This window comes from Meriones unguiculatus, chromosome 5 (assembly GCF_030254825.1).
Source record: "Meriones unguiculatus strain TT.TT164.6M chromosome 5, Bangor_MerUng_6.1, whole genome shotgun sequence".
In the NCBI taxonomy this organism is placed as follows: Eukaryota; Metazoa; Chordata; class Mammalia; order Rodentia; family Muridae; genus Meriones; species Meriones unguiculatus.
In genome coordinates this window covers 12,559,070-12,584,062 of record NC_083353.1, presented here as the reverse complement: position 1 = coordinate 12,584,062, position 24,993 = coordinate 12,559,070, and the positions used below count along the sequence as shown (strand labels likewise).

General features: G+C 44.1%; 1 protein-coding gene across 1 annotated transcript in view; it reads right to left on the bottom strand.

The window, feature by feature from the left end:
- Positions 1 to 5,468, bottom strand: part of Dnah6 (dynein axonemal heavy chain 6) — a 198,328-nt gene extending 192,860 nt beyond the window's left edge. Inside the window, exons 1-2 of the mRNA XM_060383520.1 lie at positions 5,307 to 5,468; positions 4,362 to 4,597 (exon numbers count right to left, since the gene is read on the bottom strand). Coding sequence (XP_060239503.1) covers positions 4,362 to 4,589 — 228 coding nt within the window. The 5' untranslated portion in view covers positions 4,590 to 4,597; positions 5,307 to 5,468. The remainder of the gene's footprint in view (positions 1 to 4,361; positions 4,598 to 5,306) is intronic.
- Positions 5,469 to 24,993: the final 19,525 nt, after the last annotated feature.

The window sequence follows — 24,993 nt, the reverse complement described above, 5'->3', positions numbered from 1 at the left end:
GTTAACTTTGGTTAACTTGACACAAACCAGAGTCATGTGAGAAGAGGGAAACTCAATTAAAGAATTGCCTGCATCAGACTGGTCTGTGGGCATGTCTTGATGAACAGTTTGTGTGGGAGGGCCCAGACCACAGCAGGGTGAGTGGCACTAGGAGGTATGAAAAAGCAGGCTGATGAGGGGCAGAGAGCAGCGTTCCTCCGGGGTCTCCTCCCACCTCGAGCCCCTGCTGTGGCTCCCCTGGCCTGCAACCTGTAAGTGGGAGCGAGCCCTTTGCTCTCCAGGTTGCATTTAGTCTCTTTAGTTGCTTTTAGTTTCAGCAACCGAAAGCAAATTAGCAACAGATTCTCAAAATTTTCTGTTTTGGGTAAGAATTATGAAGTTGTAAATAATTATATCCAAAATACTGTTTCACCTTCTTCTAATACTTGGGGGGAAAGGTGAGAATTTGCTGTGTAGCTGCTAGGGGCTTCCTTCATGATTTTCCTGTACTGCACACGTTTTCCTGACTACAATTCCCAAGCCATACACAATCTGTCTTAGTCACTCTTCTAGTGCTGTGAAGAGACACCATGAGCATGGTAACACTTTAAAGAGAGAACATTTAATTGTGGGCTATCTGGCAGTCTCTGGGGCTTAGCCCATTATCATCACGGTGGGGGGCACAGCGGCAGGCATGGTGATGGAGAAGTAGCCAAGAGCTACTTACTGATCAGCAGGCAGAAAGAAGGAGAGTGAGACTGAGCCTGGTGTGGGCTTTTAGTGACCCGCTCCCTACTCTAGCAGTGTCACGGCTCCTAATCCTTCTAATCCTTTCAACAGTCGCTGCCTGGTAACTAAGCATTTAAATGAATGGGGCAATGGCGATCATTCTTATTCAAACCACTACACAACCTCACCAACAATAATTTTACCATTGAAACCAAGTGTGAACTTTTCAAATTCCAATATAGGCTTTAGAGGCAGACTGAAGATATCTTAGCAGCTTGGCTTGCAAAGATCTATACTAAGACAAAGTCCCAAATGGGGAAGCAACTTCAGAGACATGAATGTCAACTGAATGAGAGACACACAATGGGAACAAAAAAAGAGAGGATCCAGATAAATGCAGGGAAAGAAAGCAGAACACAGAAAACACATAGGTTTGTTTATGTTGTGTGTATACATGTTCAAGTACATGTGTGTTCATATGTGTGTGGTGGGCAGAGAACAGCTTTGGCTGTCATTCCTCAGGTACTGTTCACCTTATTTTTTTGAGATGGCCTCTCATTGTCTTGGGACTAGCCAAGTAGACAAGGCTGGATAGTTAGCCAGTCCAGGGATCTGCCTGAATACTGTGTTGGTTTGTCTGATATCCTGAGTTCAATCCCTGGACCTTACTACCTGGTGAAAAGAGAGTGCTGACGCCCACAAATTGTCTTCTGACTTGCATATACCTCCCCCATATGGCACATGTACCCCAAAAATGTAATTTAAAAAAAGGTAAGTAATTAAAGATATTCTAAGAACATTTTACAGTCTGCAGGGAACTGTTCTTGTTCTTGGGATTGCAAGTGAAAGTATTTGAGAGTCAAGTAGTATGCTCACAACTCCCTTTAAGCAATAAGGCAACAAGCACATATAGGTGTGCAGACAGGCATAACATGAGTAGAACATCACACGAACAATTCTTGAATTGAATTGCACTGTTCTTTCAGCATTCCTTTGAAACTCTGGATAAACTTTGGTCATTTCTAAACATGGAGACAGGGAGCTGAGACTGAAGTGAGAGATGAGTAGCTGTAACACTGATTCTCCTGAAAACAGACTTTATTCTGGGCCGGTGAGACAGTTCAGAGGATAAAGGTGCTTGCAGCCAATGCATAAGACCTGAGTTTACTCCTCTGAGCCCATATGATAGAAGGACAGAACTGATTCTCATAGATGTCTACACACATTTTACACACACATATACACACTCTAAATATATATAAAAACATTTAAAAAATAAATGACTTTAAGGCAAATTAGGCAAAATTCAACACTGTTAATGCTGCTCCTTATATTTTTCATTGGGGTGTTTATTTACAACTTTTCATAATAAAATAGAAACAAAAATAAATTTAATATTCTGTAAACTCTTTCACAAAATCAATAGCAAACATCAACCACCCTAAATACTAAAGCCATAATTAAAATAATTAATATCACCATTACCTTTATGTTGGGAGCCACTGTTCTACCAGCTGCTTTAATATTTTAATCTCAGTTGAAAGACTGCTTTTACCAGGACTTCACTGGAGTCAGGGAAGAATTTCCAAGTCTATCTCTTTTTGTTTGTGACAGCAGGTGGGATAACTTGTCAAAATCACACCTCTTGTTTCACCTCCTTGTGAATTTAAATCATTGTGCTGAACTGCTTTTACTCTGGCTCAAAAGCAGTCTAAAATAAAGCAAGGTGTCTAGTCGCTACTAGAGCCTCTCGGAAAGGTCCCATGTGTTGTTAGTTTATTAATCTTAATCCTCACTCCTGACTCAAGAACCGTTCGACGCTGCTGGCAGGCTCTGGCACCTTTAGTATTTGTTTTAGTTACTTTTTTTTTTTTTATTTCTGTAAAGGGACACCATGACCACAGCAACTTATATTTAACTGAGGTGAGCCCATGACCATCATGTTGGCAAGCAAGGTAGGAGGCAGGCAAGCACAGCACCAGAGAAGTAGCTGAGCGTTTTCATCTGACCCATGAGCAGGAGGCAGAGAGAGAGACTTTTGAAACCTCAACAGCTCTCAACTTGTTCCTCAAACTGGGAACCAACACTCAAATAGATGAGCCTATGTGGACCGTTGTCACTCAAACCACTATAGAATTCAATTCTTAGTTTGTGTTAGTGCGCTTAGAACAATTACCTTAAAGTAATTCCTCAAATGCTTATGTGTTGAAGGCTTGGTTCTCAGCCACTGATACTACTAAGAGTGATAGAAACGAGGAAAGGGGGCCCACTTGGGTAAAGCAGGTTGTCAGGGGCATCCACTGAAGAGTGCCTACAGCGCTCAGATCCTTCCTTTCTCTTTCTGCTTCCTGGCTGCCATGAAAGAACAGCCTCCTCCATCACACACTCTGAGTCATCAACACATTCCTCTGCCCTGTTGCAGGTTCAGAGCAATAAGGCTGGCCATCCAGGGACTGAAGCCCCTGAAGCTGGGAGCCAAAAGTAAACCTTTTCTCTTTAAGTTGATATTTTCAGGTATTTTGTCACAGTGACAGAAATTTACAAAATAAAGATTCAGAAGAAAAGTTTTCCACCACAGGCCAAATAACTGTTTTAGGTGTTGCAGGACGTAGAGCTTCTATTACAGCTATATAATTCTGTCATAGTAGTAGAAAAGACGTCCTGGGCGTTATGCAAACAAACGGATGTGGCAGCAATCAATCAGAAAAGGTTAGGGAGTTCAATTTGACCTGTGGGCCACAGTTTGAAAACTAAATAACCTAACTGGTTTAGTCACAAGAAAAGAAAGAGTTAATAATATCTGTTATATACATAGATATCTGTTATAGCATAATATGTTATATATAGTTTACAAACGAAAGCTGAACATTAAGTATGAGAATTTAAAAAAATATTACTGACAATGAACAGAACTATTTAATTTTACTTTTATGTATGTGTCTGCCTGTGTGTGAATGCCCATAGCAGTCAGGAAGGGGTGTTGAATCCCTGGAGCTGTAGCTTCAGGTGGTTGTGATAGGAATTGAACTCAGGTCCGTCAGGAAAGCAGCAAGCGCTCTTATCAGCCAAGTCAGCTCTCCAACCCCCTGGCAGGGACTTCTTTCAAAGTAAGAAACAAAATTAAAATAGTCAACCATCAATTTTACAAGAAAAGGATAGGAATTAATTACAGAAAAAACTACTCATGCACTAAAAACAAACAAAAGAATAAATAAAGCCAAGTGTGAAATATGAAATTTAGTGTTCAATGGGAAATAGGACACGAAAATCTCCGTAGATATAGGAAATAACAAAATGTAATGCTTATTTTAATAAAAATTATTGTAATGTAACCTACATCAACAATATGAACCATTGTAAATCTGGGTGTCTAGCAAAACTAAAGACCTGATAGCATCCAATCCACAGATGTGTGGGTGTTCACACCTCACCTCCATTCTGGGCAGAAAAAGTAGTTCTATGTTTCCGGAGGGCAACTCGACGCACTTTTCAAAGCCATATTGGAGGCAGAGGCAGGCAGACTGACATAAGTTCAAGGCTAGCCTGGTCTGCGTAGCACATTCCAGATCAGCCAGGGATACATAATGAGAACCTATCTGACAAACTGAGGAAGAGAGAGAGAGAGAGATTTGCTTGCTTGAGTCTTCCCTTACCAGAGGCTCCAGTTTTACAGGCTGCTGTCGCTTTCTTGTCCTCTCTTGAGCTTTTGTAGTGTGCCTAAATACCAGGGTTTGAGGGTCGTGTTCATGTTCTTTGAGTGTCACATAATTCTGAACTCCTTTCGCTTTTATATTGTTTAGTCTGGCAAGCACGGGGTTTTCCTCTTCCTGCTGTTCAATAGTTTTCAGGTCAATCTTACTCTCTGTGGCTTGGAAAGACATCTTTATTCCTACACGAGTGGGATAAAGAAAAGAAAAAAAAAGTGCAAAGTTGAACAAAATTGGAGAGAGATGTGGGGAGTAGTAAGAGAATTAGGGAGAGGTGAAATCACATCCTTTTCCCCAGAGTAAAGCAATCAAAGCTCTTGTGGTCTTCCCCAGCAGAGCGCTTGAACCAGAGGAAGAAAGATAGCTGAGTGTGCCTGCCCAGCTTTGGGGACGGCACTGGCTTGGGTTTGGAAGGAACACGAAAATTCTCATATCTGAGTTTGCAAAACATCTCCCAGAGAACGCGCTTTTTCAAATGCAAGTAAGAGGGCTAGGGGGATGGCTCCATCTGTAAAATGCGTGCTACTCAAGTGCCTAAGTGTTTCCATTGCTGTGATGAAACACTGACCAAAAGCAACTTGGGGACCAAAAGCAGCTTATAGTCCAACTCTTGAAGGGAAGTCAGAACAGGAACTCAAGGCAGGAGCTGACGAAAAGGCCATTAAGAAATACTGCTTACTTGCTCCTCGTGGCTTGCTCAGACTACTTTCTTATATAAGCCAGGGCCACCTGCTCAGGGGTGAAATAGCCTGCAGTAAACTGGACCTCCAATCATCAACCAAGAAAATGCTGGACAGACAAGACTTTAGGCCAATCTTATGGAGGCTTTCCATCCGTGGAGAGGCGAAGCTGAGTGGCTCAGGGCTCAGGGCTCGGTTCCACTGGACTCACCAAGCAGTTCAAAAGCTACGTTCCTGAGGGATCTCCAGACGCTGGGAAATGCCTGGTCTGGGTACAGTAAGCCAGGGGGAAAAATGTTTCCCGTTGCTTAGCAACCACTGGGACTCCAAGGACGCTCCGTGCGCCAGGGAGGAGCCGGTAGCTGCAGGCTAGTCTCGGGGAGCCTGTACTGCGTTTGCTCTCCTGCAGCCAGGAGCCAGCCAAGTACTTGAGCCAATCAGCGTTTCCGGGGCGTTTGACGTCACTAGTTCTCAGGGAGCAGGCGCAAATTCCTTAGGATGGAAATCGCAGGCCGGTTGGACTGCAGGCTTAGGTGGTTAGGTCTTTCTGTACCGTTCCTTCGTTGGCGAACGGTCCATGATCTTTGATCCAGCCTCCTGCAGGAATCTGTTGTCTCTCAGGAGGCTCGAGTCTGACTTGAGATTCGGCTACCTCTTAAAATCCCGGAGGTGAAAGAGTCAAGAGTCATGGGACAGGGGTGGGTGGACCGTGGAACCCCTTTTACCTGCCTCGAGGAACTGCTTCGCCGGTTGGCGGAGACTGGTTTTCAACCTTCCCTGCAAAATGTGGTAATCACTGCTGGAACTACCTTCGTTTTCATGCCTTGGATGGCGACCCCTTCAGTGAAGCCGAGAAACAACGGCACAGACCTCATTTGGCATGCTGGTTGGAAGCCACCTACCTCCAAGAGGATTCTATAGAGCTGGAGCAGAGATTACTGATAACTCAGTCTAAACCACCACCCCTCACAACCACCTGAGTATTGAGCTGACATTTGTCTCTTGCCACATGAAGTTTTAGGGAACACATTTCAGTTTTTATGTGTGTGTGTCTCTGTGTGTGTGGGTTCTAGTGGAGGCCAGAGGGGAGTTTGTAAGACTTCGGTTTCTCCCTCCATTATGTGAGCCCCAGGCTTGGCAGCAGGTGCTTTTAACTTCTCACTGGCCCTACGGAGTGTTTAAACAATTTTTTTTTAAGTTGGCAACTTGGCTTTTTAGAAGCTCATAAGATTGACATAACATACCAGTGCACACCAATTTAGTAGCACACCAATTTAGTAGGTATTAATGAATAACGAAGGCCTGGTGTTAGCAGAATAAACAAGACCCCATTAGGCATGCTAAGGTGTCTAAGCAACTCGCTACCTAGCCTTAGAAGGAGCTCTGGACCAGGGCTGATCCTCGCAGAGCCTCAAAGTGTCTGGCTCTCCGCCCGTCTCTCCCACTCTTTGGCATTCTGTACATGTCTCTGTGGGGTGATGTCCCTTCCCAGAATCTGCACCGTGAACTGTATTCGTGCGCTGGAGAGGGCTTCGGGCCCTATGCCTCAGTAGGCTGAGGTACCACATTCCACTCACACAGCTTACAACAGGAATTTCAACTTTGCCCCACTTGGCAGCATATCTGGACATCGGGCGGCCTCGAGGCTCTCAGCCTGGATTTTCCCGGGCTCCCTGGACTGCTGTTTATTAACAGCTTGCTCAAAACAGCTTGCTGCTGCGCATAGCAAGCACGGTTAAAGCCTGCTTTTTAAAACAGCGGGGGCGGGAAATGGTTTGTTTTGTTGTTGTGCTTCCATTTCTAGCATTTTAAAATTAGAAAACACCGGTTTTCCTTCACTTAAAATGATCTTTATTTCCAAACATGTGGTCTTGTCTTTTCAGATAATATGCTAATTCAGAAGGTGAGGGCACTGATTTCAAGAGTTCATGGTCATTGTTGATCATGAAGAGACTTCCATTAGCCTGGGATACCTGCAACCCTGTCTCAAACCAAATCAATAAAATAAAATATTCACAGAGTTAGAGACTTAGACAGTGCCAGGCGGTGGTGGCACACGCCTTTGATCCCTGCACTCTGGAGGCAGAGGCTGGCTGAGCTCTTAGCTCAAGGCCAGCCTGGTTTACAGAGGAGTTCTAGGACAGCCAGGGCTACACAGAGAAACCCTGTCTCAAAAAGAGAAGCAACAACAAGAACAAAAAACAGATGTAGAATATAAGAAATCATGTAAAATATCCCACGACCTTTATGTTGATTACATGCCGAAATGATAATGTTTTAAGTAAACTGGGTTAAATAAAATATATAGTTAAAATAAAAACGTGTTAACACCAATGTATTTTCTTTATTTAAAAAAATTACACATATATTTTGTTTGTTTGTTTATTGTGTGGGGCCAAGGCACACCTGTGGAAGTCAGAGGGCAACATTTGAGAGTTGGTTCTCTCCTTTCACTATATGGGTTCTGGGGATCAAACTTCAGGCTTCCAGGCTTGACAGCAAGCACCTTTTCTCTATGAGAGGACTCTCCAGCTCCACTGATAATTGTAAATACTATGTGTCCTCCACTAATGTTATCTGAGTAGAATGAGAAGCAGAATTCTCTATATTGACATTATTTTGAAGAACATTAAGTATTCTTTTTAATACCTATTTTATTTTCTGTGTATGAGTATTTTGCTTTCATGCATTGCGCACCACATGTGTGCCCTGTGCCGCCGAAGGTCAGAAAAAACACCAGATCCCCAGAGACTGAAGTTCCAGATCATGATGAGGTGTCATCATGTGGGTGCTGGGAAGCCAGCCTGGACCCTCTGGACAGCAGCCAATGCTCTCAGCTACTGAGTCACCTCTCCAGCACCTGCATTCACCATTTTATAGTGTGACGAAATGAACCTTTCAGTAGTAAAGCAAGCCTAAAAAAACACAAATTTCACATTGGCTTTTTGGAACTTGAAGAGAAAATGGTACTGGCTTTTACTAAAAACCTGGGGTGGCAAGGGGTAGCCTACTGTTTTCCAAGTACATTTTCTCGCAATCACTTCCCAGTGTCTTCACTGGCTGCAATGGCCTTTTCCTCACATCCTGTTTTGCTGGCTACTAAGAAATCAAGGATATCTGGTTGTGTCTTCGTAATCACAAGAGACCCAGAAGAAGATCCGTCTCTGCATTGCTGCCCACCCCAGGAACAGTGGCTGGCGGTGGCCGCCTTCCTGAAAGGGGCATGAAGCCCCGCAGCAACAGAGCCATCTGTGTCAGCATTTTCCGTGCTTTCTTTCAGCCCTTAAAACTATATACAATAAATATGCAATAAACACCAGACCTTATTTCTCAGACTGAGGGACAGCCTAGTACCCCTTGCTGAACATTTCCTCATTTCTCCCTACTTCCCCCTCAAAAACAACAACAACAACAACAAACAAACAAACAAAAAACCCATCTGGTTTTTTTATTGAGTTGTTGAATGAAATTTTGAAAACCATCCAGTGTCCTAGTTACTTCTAACTGTCGGCTTGACACTGCCTCCTAACACAGGTATCTGTGGGAGTCTTGGCTGAGGAGCTGCTCAAATCAGGCTGTCCTGTGGGAAAGTGTGTGGAGAATGTCTTGATTGTTAATTGATATAAGAAGGCCAAGGCCACTGTGGGCAACACCATTCCCTGTACGGGTGGCCCAGGCTGTGAATTTTGTCTTCTCTTCAGCATTTTCCCGTCATTACTTTCTTTGTTTGTTCTTAATATTTCATTTACCATTCCCTCCTACCTACTTTCCAGTTCATTTATGTTCTCATGAACTCTGTTTAATGTGCTAGTCCATCTATCACCAAGTTTGTCGCTATGTGGTAAACCTAATGATAAATCTACGAGCAGTGGAACTCTTAAAGTCTGTTCTCACCTGTACAGCCACCACCAACACCCACTTCTAAGACGTTTTCATCACACAAAAGAACCCCCCCACCCCAAGATGGCACTCTTAACCTCTGAGCCATCTCTCCACCCTCAGTCATACACATTACAACAGTACAATTGACTAAACTTATATTTTAGTATTATACTTTTGTTGAGGCTCAGGAATAGCCACACACTGACCACTCAGACACCAGGCTCAGTTAGCTGGAAGCCTGTTGAACACTAGCAAAGTCTGACAGGTCAGGGACACAGCCTGAATTTGTGAGCCACGACTGTGATGCCAAGCCATTTTCAGAGTGGGTTTTTAAAGGAAAAAGGCCATAACCAAGCAACAAGAATCAATTCTACTGCAGGCACTTTGTGCCTAGGTACCTAGACAGAGCATTTTCAGCTTATTGGCTGGGATTTAGGGTAGGGGAACATTTGGGGACTTTCTAGCTCCCCACAGTTCTGGGGGAAAGGAACATAGCAAGTTATTGTGGTTTTGTTGAAGTAAGACGTACATTTATCATCAAGTCAAGCAGCACATTCAACAAATATTGAATTTTAAAAATGCTACTCTTTTGTCAGGCAGGTAGAGCCTGAGAACTTGGACTCAATTTCACCTTATGATCAAAATGGAGACTAAAGACAAATTGACTTCAGTTATGCTAAAGATGAAAGCAGGTCTTCACATTTGCAGTTGCATACATATTTTAGGCGTCATTGCAAACCTAGTAAAATAGAATCCAGAAGTGGTGTCCAGAGCAGCATAACTGCAGCATCTTTGTGGATGATTCATCTTGGTTAAGAACCATACCTGCAGGTAGGAGAAAAAAATTGTAAAGTCATAGAGAATTAGTCAGGCCATGGAACAATTTACAGAAGATGATTTTTCTTGTTGCAGTTACCATTGCTGTGGTGAAACACCACCATCAAAAGGAACTTAGGGAGGAAAGGGTTTATTTGGCTCATGCGTCATCACCGAAAGAAGTCGGGACAGGAATTTAAACAGGACAGGAACCCGAAGGCAGGAGCCGATGCAGAGGCCATGGAGGAGTTCTGCTTACCGTCTTGCTCAGCCTGCTTTCTTGCAGAGCCCAGGACCACCCTTCCCCGTCGATCATTAATTAAGAAAATGCTCTTAATTAATACTTGCCTAGAGTCCCCTCCCCCATTTATTTGTTTATTTATTTAATAACTTTACAGCCTGATTGAATCTCCCTCCTCCTCTCCTTCCAGTCTTCCCCTTACGCTCCCTTCCCCCCTTTTCTTCTTCACCCCCTTCTCAGAGAAGGGGAGGCCCCCCATGAGTACCAACCCACCCTGACATGTCAAGTTGCAGTAGGACTACAGCCCCATCACATGGAGGCATTTTCTTTTTTGTTTTTAATTACAAATTTTAATTAAATTTTTTCATATATTAATTACAGTTTATTCATTTTGTATCCCAGCTATAGCCCCCTCCCTCATTCCTTCTCCATCCCACCCTTCCTCCGTCCTTCATCTCCTCCCATGCCCCTCTCCAAGTCCACTGATAAGGGAAGTCCTCCTCTCCTTCCATCTCACCCTAGCTTATCAGGTCTGATCATGACTGGTTGCAATATCCTCCTCTGTGGCCTGGCAAGGCTGCTCACACCTCAAGGTGAAGTGTTCAAAGAAAATGTTTGGTTTTTTTTGTTTTTTTTTTTTTTTAGATTTATCTGTTATGTACAGCATTCTACCTGCATGTATGCCTGAACACCAGAAGAGGCAAAGGGCACCAGATCTCATTATAGATGGCTGTGAGCCACCATGTAGTTGCTGGAAATTGAACTCAGGACCTCTGGGAGAGCAGCTAGTGCTCCTAACCTCTGAGCTGTCTCTCCAGTCCCTGGAGGCATTTTCTTAATTGAAGTTTCCTTCTCTCAGATGACTTTAGCTTGTGTCAAATTGACATAGAACTATATCCAGCACGATGATTATGTTTTTACTGAGGCAAGGAATCACCACAACTTCCAGGCCAGCCTAGAATGTACAAGTAGACATCATTACACAAAGCAATTTGAAAAAAAAAAAAAAAGAAAAGATGTGAAAGCTGCCGTGGTGTCTCAGCTGGTAACGTGCTTACCTTGAAAGCATGAGAAAGAACCTGAGTTCTAGGTCTAGAATCCACACTTGGGGAAGCTGAGGCAGGCAGATCCTTAGGGCTCCGGCCACCATAGCCTAATCAGTGAGCTCCAGGCCAATGAGAGGTCATTTCTTCAAGGTGGAGAGTGCCTGGAGAACAACACCTACAGTGTACACACACACAAATACCGCTTTATTTTTACGAGTATTGACTACATATAAACTCAGAAAGTATACGGAAGAGAATCATGAATGTTAGTAAGATATCTCTGTGTGCTACCCTTTGGCTTTTTGTATTCTAAAGTAAAGACCTTATGCTATTGTAATAATCAGAAACGTGAGTGGCTGAAAGTTGGCATAAGAATTATGAACTTTGCCAGAGACCAGGTGGAATGGAAGAGGATAATTTAACCTTCAATGAAAAGAAACGGTGTCAGCAGCTGGGTGTGGTGGTGCATGCCTTTAATGCTCTGGGAGGCAGATGCAGGCAGGTGGATCTCTGTGAGGTAGAGGCCAGCCTGGTCTCAAAGTGAGTCCAGGACAGCCAAGACAACACAGACCGGGGAAGTGGGAGGAAGAGTGCCCTGCTTGCAAGCGTTCCTGATGTGTACTTTGTTCTTTTGGCGACATCTCGTGGTCAAATGGGTGTACTACCAAATAAACTAGGAATTGCAGTTCTGGTGAAGTTTCTTAGATTTGTAAAAGACTTAAGAGATTAGTGTCTCAGAACTTATGAAACTCAATTATTATTATATTTCCTTACAGTATTGAGTCACTGTTAATATATATAACTGATAAACCATGGTAAATCTTGGATAATCATATTCTGGGAATTAAAATATTTTTGGAAAGGTAAGATTCTCTCTTCCTTGGATGATTCCAATATGCAATCAAGTCCCAGCACCTCTGGCTTAGCTCTTTCGCTTCACAGTGAGATTTGTGGGTCAGCTTTGGCGTCATCTGGGACTTGTTAGGCACACAGACTGTAACATCCTGCTACCGACTTGCCAAGTCAGCCAGCATTATATTTCTCAAGCAGTCCCCTGCATGCTAAATTTTAAGGAGGGCAGTTGTGGAAAGCATGCTCAGATTAGGAGTGGTGCTCAGTGGATGTGTGTCCTCTCTCTCTCTCTCTCTCTTTCTCATTGGTTTTTGTTTTTTGAGACTGTTTCTCTGTGTAGCCCTGACTGTTCCGGAACTCTGTAGACCAGGCTGGCCTTCTGAGTGCTGGGGTTAAAGGCCTGTGCCACCGTGCCCAGCTGGGTTTCTCCTGTTTATTGCTTCCTAGCTACAGGATGTGTTACTTTATGACCCTGTTGGAAGATGTCTATTGCAAGAAATCCTGTCTTCAGCAGAGCAATCGTGTCTCTGTTCTCCAGTGTCCCTACGATCTCCTTTAAAGCCTCTGAGGACAATATTCTTCTTTGAGCCCCTCCTTCCTAAACATCCTGGTTTTTAAGTCTATATACAATACCTTTTCAGGTATTCCACAATAAAAGTAGCTGTCAGAACTAAGGGTGACCGATCTTCTGATTTTCAGAAAGCCAAGAGGAGAGACAAGAATCTCTCAAAAGAAAAAGTATTCTCCTGTGTTTGTTATGTAGGACCACATCCCCAAATTCGTGAGCCTATCTCTGCGGCTTAATGTGACTGACCATGTCATGCCTCAGGGCACCCTTGCATTTTGTCATGGCTCCCTAAAATTGAGCCAGCTTCCCTGTTAGCCAGTCCCAGGGGAGTCCTTCTCCGAGTATTCAATCCCACGCCATCATCTATCTTTGGGCCTAGGGCTGCTCTGTCTACCTAGCTTACTCCATTCTGGCTTCATTTCGGGACATTTGAACTACTCAAATAGCTGTCCTAACTTCGGGTGGCCATGTCATGTAGAGAAGCAGTTCTCAACCTGTGGGTCACGACTCTTTTGGAGTGTCACATATTAGATATTTACATTACGATTCATAACATTAAATTATAGTTATGAAGCAGCAGGACTGGGCTCATCAAGAGGCACTGTATTAAGAGCCGCAGCATTAGGAAAGCTGAGGACCATGGATGGAGAGTCTTGCAGAGTTCAGTACCAACTCTTACAGTCCTCTTTAGGAACTGAGAACCCCTGAATTTGGCCAAGATTTCCTGCCTGGAATCCAAGCTTGTACAGTGTTTCAGGGAGAATTTTTGCAGTATTTCTTGATCTTCAAAACTGGATCATGGGCCTGGAGAGCTGGCTCAGCAGTTAAGAACACGTACGGGGCAGGAGTGCAGCTCCCAGCACCCACAGAACAGTTCAGAACCTCCTGTAACTCCAGTTCCGGGAATCTGACTCCCTCTCTGGCCTCCAAGGACACCAGACATTCACACGGTACACACCTCTGCTTTTTAAAACCATTTGCTCAAAGGCAAAAGGGTGTTTATATAAGAGAATTGTTTCAGGCTTCATACAGTGACATGTTCAAATAAAATATGTAATATAAATTGGCATCGCTGAAGACTAGCTTGGACCCGTCAGGGTGGATTGGGGTGGTGGGCACAGAATAAGCGATTGATCACTCCAAAGAGCTTTTGGCGGGGGTCGGGGGGTACATGCTTGTTTCTCTGGGCCAGAACTGCAAAGAAAAAAAAAAGAAAGTGAGGAAAAGAATCACACACAGACACACACATACACACTCACACTTCACACTTAGTAGATGAAACAAGACAAGCTCCAATGAGTAATTTCTTTTTTTAAAGATTTGTTTATTTATACATAGTTTATGATATGAGTGTTCTATTTGCACGTATGCCTATGACAGAAGAGGGCATCAGATGCCCTTATAGATGGTTGTGAGCCACCATGTGGGTGCTGGGAATTGAACTCAGGACCTCTGGAAGAGCAGCCAGTGCTCCTAACCTCTGAGCCATCTCTCCAGTCCCCAACAAGCAATTTCTTACAATTTTCAACAACTTTATTTTTTCTCCTACAGCTTATACATCCTAGCAAAACCTTTCAAGCAGTATGAAAATTACAATGTGATTGCATTGTATTTTTCTTTAAGTGAATCATCACAATGAATATACATAGAAAAGCATGTTCCTCAATAACCTCACATGATCAAAAATCTTTATGTAGTATTGATGAAGAAAACGAATTATTCCCAAGAAATCACATACATGTGTTACTAAGTAATTTGTTACAGTTAGCAAAGTGTAAGTGAGCAAGCTGATTTTCTCAGGCGGTTTCTTGTTACTGGCAGGCTGCAATTTGTGGTTACAAAGAAAGAATCACTTAAACTTCTACATTAAAAAAAAAATCATTGGTCATTTCTACTTTAAATTCTCAAGGTAAACATCTACTCATTCACAATTTTTACTTAATCATATCAGGAAGCTGAGGGCAAAATGGGCACAAGAAATGAATCATTATCCCGATCACCAGCCCAGCTTCAGCAAATGCTAATTTGGTCTGTTGTCCCTAACCTCAAAAAGTCCATAGCTCAGCGATTGGGAGTGTACCTTTCTGAAGGTCAAATCATTCCTCAAGATGTTCTACCTCAGGATCACTAACAAAAACATCTTAACTTAACTCTGCTAACAATCTATTTATCCAAAGGTGGTGGTCAAGGCTGTTGATCATTGCTAACGATCTACAGCTCTAAGTTCTTTCTGAGAGTGTGGTTGGATCGTTAATCTGCTCCAGCAGCAAAGAGCAGGCTTTATTGTTTTAAGTGCCAATGCTGCTGCCGAGAGAGGGGGTGGAAGGCCCCTGAGAGTTTTCATACTATTCATCTAGTATAAGGGATGTGGTGACCACAAGGGCAACCAGCAGAGCTAAAGTCCTCAGGACACATAGTCCTCAGGGCTCTGCCTCTCTGAGACACCTTCATCATGGTTATGCTAACCAGTGGGCCGCATCGCATGAGCTCTAAAGCTGTTTTGTTGTTCCTCCTGAATGGCCCAGGACACGACGTAACCAATAAGGCAATGAAGTGAAGCTTTCTGTATTGAATGGGAGAAAAGTGTCAAATACATTGAATGAAATGTGACTCACAGATACGCATTACCTCATTTTGTTCAAGAGAATGGTATACTGTCTATACAAACATATAAAACATAGAATACACATGTATAGTATCTAACCTACACAGACAGTAGAGCATAAAATCTGTACATATATGCTGTCTTCTTCACATGTAGCAGAGAACACAAGTCAGCCAACTGTATCCTCTGGGTTGAATTCAGATTGCTACCTGGTTTGGCAAATAAAGTTTTATTGGGTCAGTATGCCAATTGGTTTACATATCTGTTCACAGATTGTTTCTGTACTTCGACAGAAGAGGCCCTGCTGAATATTTGTTGATTGAATACAGGCTTGATTGGTTCTGGTCATTAAGCTCCTTCTGAACCACTGAGACCAGGAAGAACTTCATAGATTTGTTTTCTTGTGGTGTTGGTAGTGTCAGAACACAGACTCTGGGAAGCCCTAGCAAGCCAGACTTGACCATCCATCCTCGAGAGGTCACTTAAATGAACAAGTAATAGTAAAAGGCAGAAAGGTGAGATGTGTGCAGTGTGGCTGCTTTGGAGAGAAGAGAGAAAAAAGTCCAGAACTCCCCAGGTTCATATTCAGGGTTCTGACAGGAGGCGTGGCTTTCAACAGGAAGCAGGAGGTGAGCACAACTAGGAAGTCCTGGCCAAGGTGTCGTTCTGCCACCACTGTCTCTCCTGCTTGGCAGGGTGACAAGTTCAAACCAAGCAAAACTTCTTTCTGGGAGACAGGCCTCTCTGGGGCTGGCGCTAGGCTTCAGCCTTTTCTTTCTCCCAGCATTGGATTCCAGGGAAAACTCCAATTTCCTGGGCCTATTGTCTAAATACTCTGGTAGGCAAAGAAGGCTAAAAACAAGTCTCTTCGGAATATTCTCATCCCTGCTGAGATGGTTCCATGCAGAACAGTTTTCTTTTGGTAAACGCCTCTCTCGTCTGCTCAGTGTTTTCTTGTCAACGGTGTTTGCAGTGAAAGAAAGCCCCTCCCCTCCTTCTTCAATGTGGGAAAGGCAAACAGCAATGTAGACTCAGGAGCTGCCAAGTTTTGTGGGCAATTAATGAGCAAACTAGTTAGCTATTAACCAGCAAACAACATAATTTTGCTCCATAGCTTGACCTTGGCTCTTCTCTTTGCAGGAGGCTCTTTTCCTGACATTTCTGCCCAGGGCAGTAAGAGAGAACTCTCCTTCCTCTCTCTAACCAGACACAGGCAGCAATAATCCTGCAGCTGGGTCTGGGCAGCTTGAGGTAGAAGTCACAGGCAACTCAGTAGTCAGTGGATCTGGGGTGGGTAAGGCTGGAGGGAGAAATTTCAAGAAACTGATGTTTTTTTTTGTTTTGTTTGCGGGGGGGGGGACTTTGCTATTTACTAGTAGCTTCTCAAGGAACTGGCATTCTTATTGTTTTATATTTACAGGTACAGAATTGTGAAAATGTTAAGATAAGCTTAAGAAAAATAGGGGTTGTATGAGGGTTAATGGGGAAAAAAAGTAATTTGAGGGATTGTAAAAGTAACTTTTATTTACCTGATGTAAATTTTGTCTCAGAGACTTACTGATGAATAAACTCACCCCTTCCTAGTTCTTTCTGATCTTTGGCTGGCTAACTCAACTCAGCTATTTCGGCTCAAAATCCTCTCCAAGCTGACTGATTCAAATTGGCTTCTCTTAGCTTCTCACTGAATTACCCTGCTTGGCTTCAAACTAACTCTGGCAATTTGATCTACTCATCCGGCACCTTGCTCTCTGGCTTCAACTGCCTTTGCTGACCCGCACTGAGCTGCAGAAACTCACGAATGAACTCAACTGCACTGCACTATTGCGTTGACTCCTAACTGACTGATGCACTCCTCTTAAATAGCTTCTCTTTCCTGTGAGAGTTGGCTGTATCCTATCCTGTCAATTCTTTCTCTGATGCATCACTTTGTCTGTCCCTCAATCAGACATTACTTTCAAACTTGGCTGCTTCCTTCTACAAACTAATTTTACGTTAAAGTTGTATACTAAGCTCATGTATGTACTCCAGGCAGATTATATAGACCTTGAACTTTTGAATGTGATCCTTTGCCAGAGCAGCCATGTTGCTAGACTAAAATTCCTCTACAAGGGATAACTGCCAGCCATTTCGGTAAAGTATTGCCCACTTTCTCACCCAAAGCTGGTACTGTTATGTAAAATCATAGTTTTAACTTAGAGCTACAACAAACAAACAAACAAAAGAAAAAGGAAACAAAACTTAGATTTGAAACAAGGTCTAAGTGTATATCCCAAGGTGGCTTGGGATTTGCTATGTATCTCAGACTTAAGGTCTGACTACGTGTCCCAAGGTAGCTTGGGATTTGCTGTGTATTCCAGTCTGGCTTTGAATCCGAGATCTTCCTGCCTCCGTCTCCTAAGTGCTGGTCTCTAGTTCCAAAGAAACTCAGGAAAAAGGGCTAATTGTGGTACCTATTAGCATACTAAAGCGACAGCTGGCTAGGCTCACTCTGTACCTGCGGCTCTTCACAACCATTCTGACTCTGCCGCCTACACCAAACCTTTCCAGCCCAGGGGCTCTGCTTCCCTCCCCGGGGCTTCTCTTTCTGATGTAACTCCACCATTTAGGCCATGTATTCCCTTGGTTCTCTGCTCTTGGCTCCTTCCTCTCTTGATCTTCTAATGGTCTCCTTTGACCTCTCTCCTCTTACTCTCCCTTGCTTTCCCCTCATGGCCGGTTCAGTAGGCTGGCCATAGTCAGTCTACTATTTTTTCACCCTGCTCTGACTCTTCCAGACGCCTCTGACTGCAGTTTCCCGCATATGTACAATAAAAACCTTCTCCTCAGCTATACCTTGGAGCTGCTGTGTCTTCATTTTCATACACTGTTGATCTCCACTGATAGTCAGGGTTCAGCAAGCACCTCTGAAAGTTCTAGGCTCTTGTGTCCCAGAACAAAGAATTGAACAGAGACATGCAGATAGCAGCAGACAACTTAAGAGAAGCTGTTGAGAAAAGATGTGCTGTGGCTGGAGGGATAGCCCAGTGGTTCACACAAGCCTCGGTTTGTTTCTTGTGTCCACATTGGGAGGCTCAGAACCATCTTTAACTTCAGTGTCAGGGATCCAACACCCTCTCCTGGCTCACACAGACATTGCACTCATTTGCATAAGTCACCACACACATACATAATTAAAGATTAAAAATGAAGAGCTGGGAGTGGTGGCATATGCCTGAAATCCTAGAACTTGGGGAGGCAGGAGGCAGGCAGATCTTCGTGACTTCAAGCAGTCTGGTTTACAGTGCGAGTCCAGCACGGCCAAGGCTACACAGAGAAACCCTGCCTTGAAAAACAAAACAAAAACAAAATTAAAAATAACATTTTCTTTAAAACTTAGAACAAGAAAGGCCATACATTGCAAGATAAGAAATGGGCAGAGCAGAGAGAATGAGTTCATGAGCCCAAATAGCTCCACCAAAGGAAGGATTAGGCTTCTATGTGACATATCTTGAGCTTTGGAGCTCATTTGTATAATGTGGACTTTTCTGAGCTTGCTCTATCTGTCGTATGTAGTTCTGCATATAATTTCACTCATCACGTGTCTCACTGGTCACTTTCCACCTCGGTTTGTGTGTTTTAATATCGCAATGAGCCATAGGTCACCTTCAGCCACTCTGCAGAGCCTCTGCACATGAGCCGATGGTTTCAGCTAGTTTTAATTGGTCTTGGGTATGTGGGTATTCTGCCAAATATATTTTTTTAATATGCTCATCGTGTGAAGCTTTGCACGAGGCATTCTGGACCGTGCTCTCCACTTCACCTCCATGCTCACTGGGGTTATAGGTATTCAGCAGCCAGACCAGCTTTAACCTCTTAAAAACCTTCGCAGCTCAAAGTTTGCCCTCTGTGACTGAAGATGTATGTGTGTGTGAAAGAGACAAACAGAGACAGTGGAAAGGGTCTCTTCCTGTGTAGCTCAGGCTGCCCTTGAACTCCTAATCTGCCTGCTTCAGTTTCCCAGATTCTGGGATTACAGACATGCTGTGCTGTGCCTGATGTGTGAGTGAAGGCTTTTAAGTAGGATGACACAGCAAATACTTTCAAGTTCTTGTTTCCATCTCATGGAAACACAAATCCAGAGGTCAGAATCTAGGGAGAAAGTCAGGAATACATTTTACATGGCCTGAACTCTTTGCAGGCCCCACAGCCAGCAAGTGGGGGCTACTGTGGAAGGTGTGCAAAGTCCACGGAGGATTCCTGTTTAGTGGGAAGGACAGATGGACACTGTTCTGAGACCGGCTCTGGGCGTGAAGGGAAACAGCTGAGTTGAACACGGAACTGGGCCAATGAAGAGTTTAAGTTAGCCTGGGTGTAACTCCATTTTGCAATAAAGAGCCATCTTGACTGGGAGCTGAATTCAGGTTCCAGGAAATATCACAGAATGTACACTTGACAGAAAACAAAGTTAACTCTCCTAGCAACAGGCTCCAGGAAATATCACAGAATAAATGCTTCATTGAAAATAGAGACAATCTCCCTGGCAATAATCAATAGGTTGGAAATCGGGTGGGAAAATTCTCCCCAATGTTTCAGATATAGTTTAGAAAAATAGCCATTGTGATTATATGCCTTAGGCAATTGTGATTATGTGCCTCAGAGGAGGTCACCTGGCCCCTCTAACTTTTACGTCAAGGCATGAACCCCCCTGCTTGCTGTCATGGAAACCCCCTGCTCACAGACTTTCCCTTTAAAAACCCTGCTCACTCAGGGCTCGGGGTCCCACTTCTCTACTGCTGTGTCAGTGAGACTTGGGTCCTGAGTTCGATTGCTCTCGTAATAAAACTCTTGTTCTTGCATCGAGTCGTCTCCTGGTGGTCTCTGAGGGTCCCGAATCCTGGCATTACACCATCAAACAGGCATCAAGCTTGGCAATATGGAAAGTTTCACTTTTGACTGAAAAGAAAAGAAAAGAAAAAAACCCGTGTGCGGGAAGGGAGGTTCCCCTTCTACACAGACAGTGCTGGTGCCACGCAGCACAGCCTCACTCAGTCTTGTTCCGCCTTTTCTTGGTACCATCTGTTGTCAGATACTTACCCTAGCTCCAGTGACATAACGTAAACCCAGAGCCCAGAAGACCATGCAAATCCCTTTTTCATCGTCCTGATCAACAGCCCTAAGATGACCAATTTTTGCCGCCAAAGGAGTGGGAGGAATAATGAAGCCTCTCCCCAAAGGTGTCAGTAATGCTAGCCTCCCCCCTCACTAGACAGTCACAAGATGTCTTTCCACTCCCATCCCAGGGAAGGTGTGCTGAGGTGTCAGAGGAGGCCAAGCGTGAACCAGACACTTGCAGCACCAGTAGTGCTGGTATGGGGACAACTCCCACCTCCTGGGAATTCATAACTTTTCCTGAAAATCTATAATTTGTTTTGCTTCCTGTAAACCTATTATTACTTCAAAATGAAAAGTGTTTTTTTTCACTCCTAAAGTTTGTTGTCTTTTTTTTTTTTCAACCCATCAAAGTTAAGCTAGGTGGCTGTGTATGCTGAGAAGGGGGAGGGGAGGGGAGAGAGAAGAGAGAGAATTCAGATGGGCTTGAATTTAGTTGATTCACTCTTGGAGTTGTGCTGTGGCTCAGTCTGCCTCTCTCTGAGGCTGTACTTGAGATGAAAAATGATCTTTCCCCTTTCAAATTCATCTTCTCTTTGTTCTCCGAAAGTTGAAGCTCTGTCTGGGTTGAGGTGTTAGTGATTGTGTCACAGGGTGTTCCTCTTCTACACCTGAGGCCAAGAATACCAGCGCTTTCTCCTTCCCTTTGTTTGATATCTGGATTAGTGATAGAGACAGCAAAGCCTGAGGGCTTAGGCTGGTTTCTCACCCCAGAGGCCACAGATTCTCTTGGCTGCAAACAGTTTTTTTTTTTTCCCTAGTGTGCATGAAACACTGTTGATAAAGCAATTACTAGCTATTATTTTTCTTAAATAGCTTATTTTATTTATTTATTTAGGAAAGCGAGTCTAGATGATTTTTTCATTCTCCTTCCATGTGGTGAACACTCTGGAAGAGTACACACAGAAACTTTAGTGTACCCGTTTCATGGGAGGAACATACTCTGTAATGTGAATAGGTTTTTTTCCCTCCACTTACTTTTTTTTTTTTTTTACTTTCCCACACTACTAGTATTAACTTCTCTGTTCCTCACCAACTTCCTTCTTTTTTTTGGGAGGGGGGGAAGGTGGGGGATGGGGCGGGGGTGTGTATATCTGTGAGAGTTCGTATTTGTGTCTGCACTGTGGTGAAAGGGAAGGGATCTTGTATAAACTGATGACATGGCCACGCCATGGTGTGGTTAAGGGGAAGGTTTTACTGTACATAAGAGAGAGAAAATATACAGAGGCATCTGGAAGGGTCCAGGGCAGACAGAGAAAGAAGCAGACAGAGTGTGGCCAGCAGACTGGACATGGCCAGGGCTACCTGCAGAGGCTAGAGAACACATAGCGGGAGAAGCAGGAAAGGGAAATGAAGGGTGTAAGAAGGATGAAAGCTGGGGCTGGGGAGGCCGTGAGCTGGAGGGAGTTTAAATCAAGGAGGCAGTGGGCAGCGCTGGCATGCTGTAGTTCTCACTGCACTCCCTCTCCCTTAGCGGCATGGTTAGCAGGTATCAGACCTGTGGCCTGAGAGAGAAATCAGCAGGAATGGCTAGACGGTGGTGAGACCTCAGGTTGCTGTGAATGCAGGCTCCATTGAGCATTTAACTGTGGGGGAGGGGACACAAAAGCTATTTAGACCTTTGGGGAGTGGGTGGAGGCTTTCAGGGTGAGCGTACATCACTGGCCAGAGCCCAGGTGCCTGGGATGCTTTATTTGCATGAAGAGGAATTCCAGGTGCTTGTGACCTTATAAGGAGACAGAAAGTTTAACCTGTAACCTGTTTGCTGGGCTACATGACCACTCCAAGGATGGCAGAGGTGGAGAGGCTACGTGGGCCAGGATATGCAGGCCCAGAATAGGGAAAGAACTGTCTACTCCTGCCAGTCTCAAGACAAGATTTTTGGGGTTTGGACATGCCTCCACCTCACTCTTGTTCCAGGCTGGCTCCTTGGCCCACAGGATTCTAGCATGGTCTTTGAAATACTGAAAGGAACCACAAGTATATGTTAACTGGAGAGTCATTTTCCTTATCATAGGTATATGTTAGTTGGAGAACTATAGATGTCTTTGCCAGAGGAGAGGGGACATGGCGCCTTTTGGTAGACGGGGACTGGCTTCCTAGGTTCTCAGAGTGTTGGCTTTTGTCTAATCTCTGGAAATCCTCCTGTAGTCCCAGCTGAGCTGAGCCTAGACTCAATTGGACACTCAGTGGACCTGCCCTTTTTAGGGAGTAACCTTTGGGCCTGAGAAATCTGAAATGCTGGCAGATTCGGGGCTTATAGTAAAAACCAAGGTAAGATATAAAATCCTTTCATTGTTCTTACACGTAAAGACCTGGACTCTTTTAACCAGTCAGAAAACACACCAGACTCTTGTCCTTTCTGATTTCATCTTTTCAGTTCGTCTGACCTGATTACAAACTTCATTTTTATGCTTACCTTAGAGATCTTTCTCCTTTTTCATAGCATGAGCTATAGCGACACACTCAGGCTGGGGAGGGATCAAGCTTCCTTTCTTTCTCCTCACTATTTTCCTCCTGCCCTCACCCCATCACCCTCGGAGCCTCCAGGAGGATGGTGAAGTTAGGATAAACCTGCTTGGACGGTGCTGTTCATGGTCCTTTTGGTCTATACTCAGAGTGCCACTTCTCCCTGTGAACTTAATGGGTTTTTCATCTTTGATTCCCCTGTGTAAGAAACTTCATCTGCACATCACCTTCACATGAGTTGTGGGCTCTTTGGCTGGCCTCTAGAAAGCATCCGTTTGATCTTATTCCTTGTTTTTTGAGGCATGATCTTTCTCGTTGACCTTGAGATCATCAGCGGGGCTCGGCCGGCTGACCAGCAAGCCCCATTTATCTTACCTGCCTGGGTCTCTGGGCTATCTAGACTCTGGTTCTTGACACCAAGCAGTGTCAGGTATGGGCTCATCTCATGGAGTGGGCCTTAAGTCAAATCAAACATCAGTTGGTTTCTCTCATAAGGTTTGTGCCACCATTGCTCTAGAATATTTTTCAGGTAGAATACACTGTAGATCTAAGGTTTTATGATTGGTTTGGTGTTTACTTTTCTCTTTTGGTAGCCTGCATAGTACCTTTCTGTGTCATAGTGTTCTGCCCAGTTCATGAACCCCAAAAGAACAGGAATAAACAGACTCCACTGTAAATACATGAGGTTCTTTTTATTGTAAATTACAAGCTGCAGCCGAGCGCCCCGTGCTCAGGTTAGTTGGGTGATTTAAAGATTCTGGTCCCTCCCAGCATGCCCAAGGCAGGGGTGATTTCTGCCTGGCAAGCATCTATTGGTCAAAATGCTACATTTTGAATTGATTGGCTATAGGAAGGTCCCCAGACCATTAATGATCTGGTGTCACTCCCTAGGGCCAGTTTCCTATCTGTCACTGACACCTTAAGTACCATTGGGTCTGCTGGATCATATGATCCAAATGGTGGCACAGCCCACACAGAAGGCCGGGCCTGTTGAGGAGCCTTCTCCTGTTCCAGGCCCCACACAAAGCCATGAGCTTCCCAAGTGACTTGGTAATATGGGCTGTGAGGAGTGTGCTGTGTCTAAAATCCAAATAGGCCCAGTGAACACTGTGCTTCTTTCTTGATGGTGGGAGGGGCCAGGCGCAATAACTTATCCTTCACCTTAGAAGAAATATCTCCGCATGTCCCACACCGCTGGATTCCTGCAATTTTCGCTAAGGCAGAAGGCCCTTGAATTAGATGTGTTACCAATGAGTTCAAACTGGCTGTTACCCTTACTCACTCACTTGGTCCAGTCAATATACTGCACACACACAATACATAAACTTCATTTACTTTACCCTGATTTTACATCCTGATTGCAGCTTCCCTTCCTTCCTCTCTTCCCAGTGCCTCTCTCTTCCCTCTCCTCCCCTTGTTGTCCCTTTCTCCTCGGAAAAGGGAAGGCCTCCCATTGCCATCAACCTCCTGTGGCATATCAAGTTGCAGCAGGGCTGGGCACATCTTCTCCTATTGAGACTAGACCAGACAACCCAGTTAGGGAAAGGGATCTAGAGGCAGGCAACAGAATAAGAGTCAGCCCCTGCTCCTGACATTAGAGTCCCACATGAAGAACAAGATAAACAACTGTGACATATGTGCAGAGGGCCTAGTTCCCTCCCATGCATGTGCTCTGGTTGGCACTTCAGTCTCTGTGGGCCCCTATGGACCCAGACTAGTTAATTTTGTGGGTTTTCTTGTGGTGTTCTTGACCTCTCTGGCTCCTTCCATCCTTCCTTCCCCTCTTCCACAGGATATTTTTAAAATATACATTTTGTTAAATAAACAGAACAAAATATTTAGTTATTAAGTAAATACTTAGTAAAAAATTTCCTCTTTAAAACCAGTGTTCAATCTGGGTGTGGTGGTGCATGCCTTTAAACCCAGCACTCAGGAGGATAAGGCAGGTGGATCTTTATGAGTTTGAGGCCAGCCTGGTCTACAAAGCAAGTTCCAGCAAAGGCAGGACAGTTATACAGAGAAACCCTGTCTCTAAAACAAACAAACAAACAAACAAAATAAAAACAAACCAAACCAACCAAACCAAACCTAACTTTACCACAAGGTTAAGTTAAATCTACAAGACAAATGAGGAGCTTGTAGACATGTCTAGCCTGAGACTGTTACAAGTATTAACTACGACCTTAGTGAACTAGAATAACTTTGTTGGTGATAATGATAAGAAACCTTAGGTTTTAGACAAGAAATCTTGTGTTTTAGCCTCAGGACTCA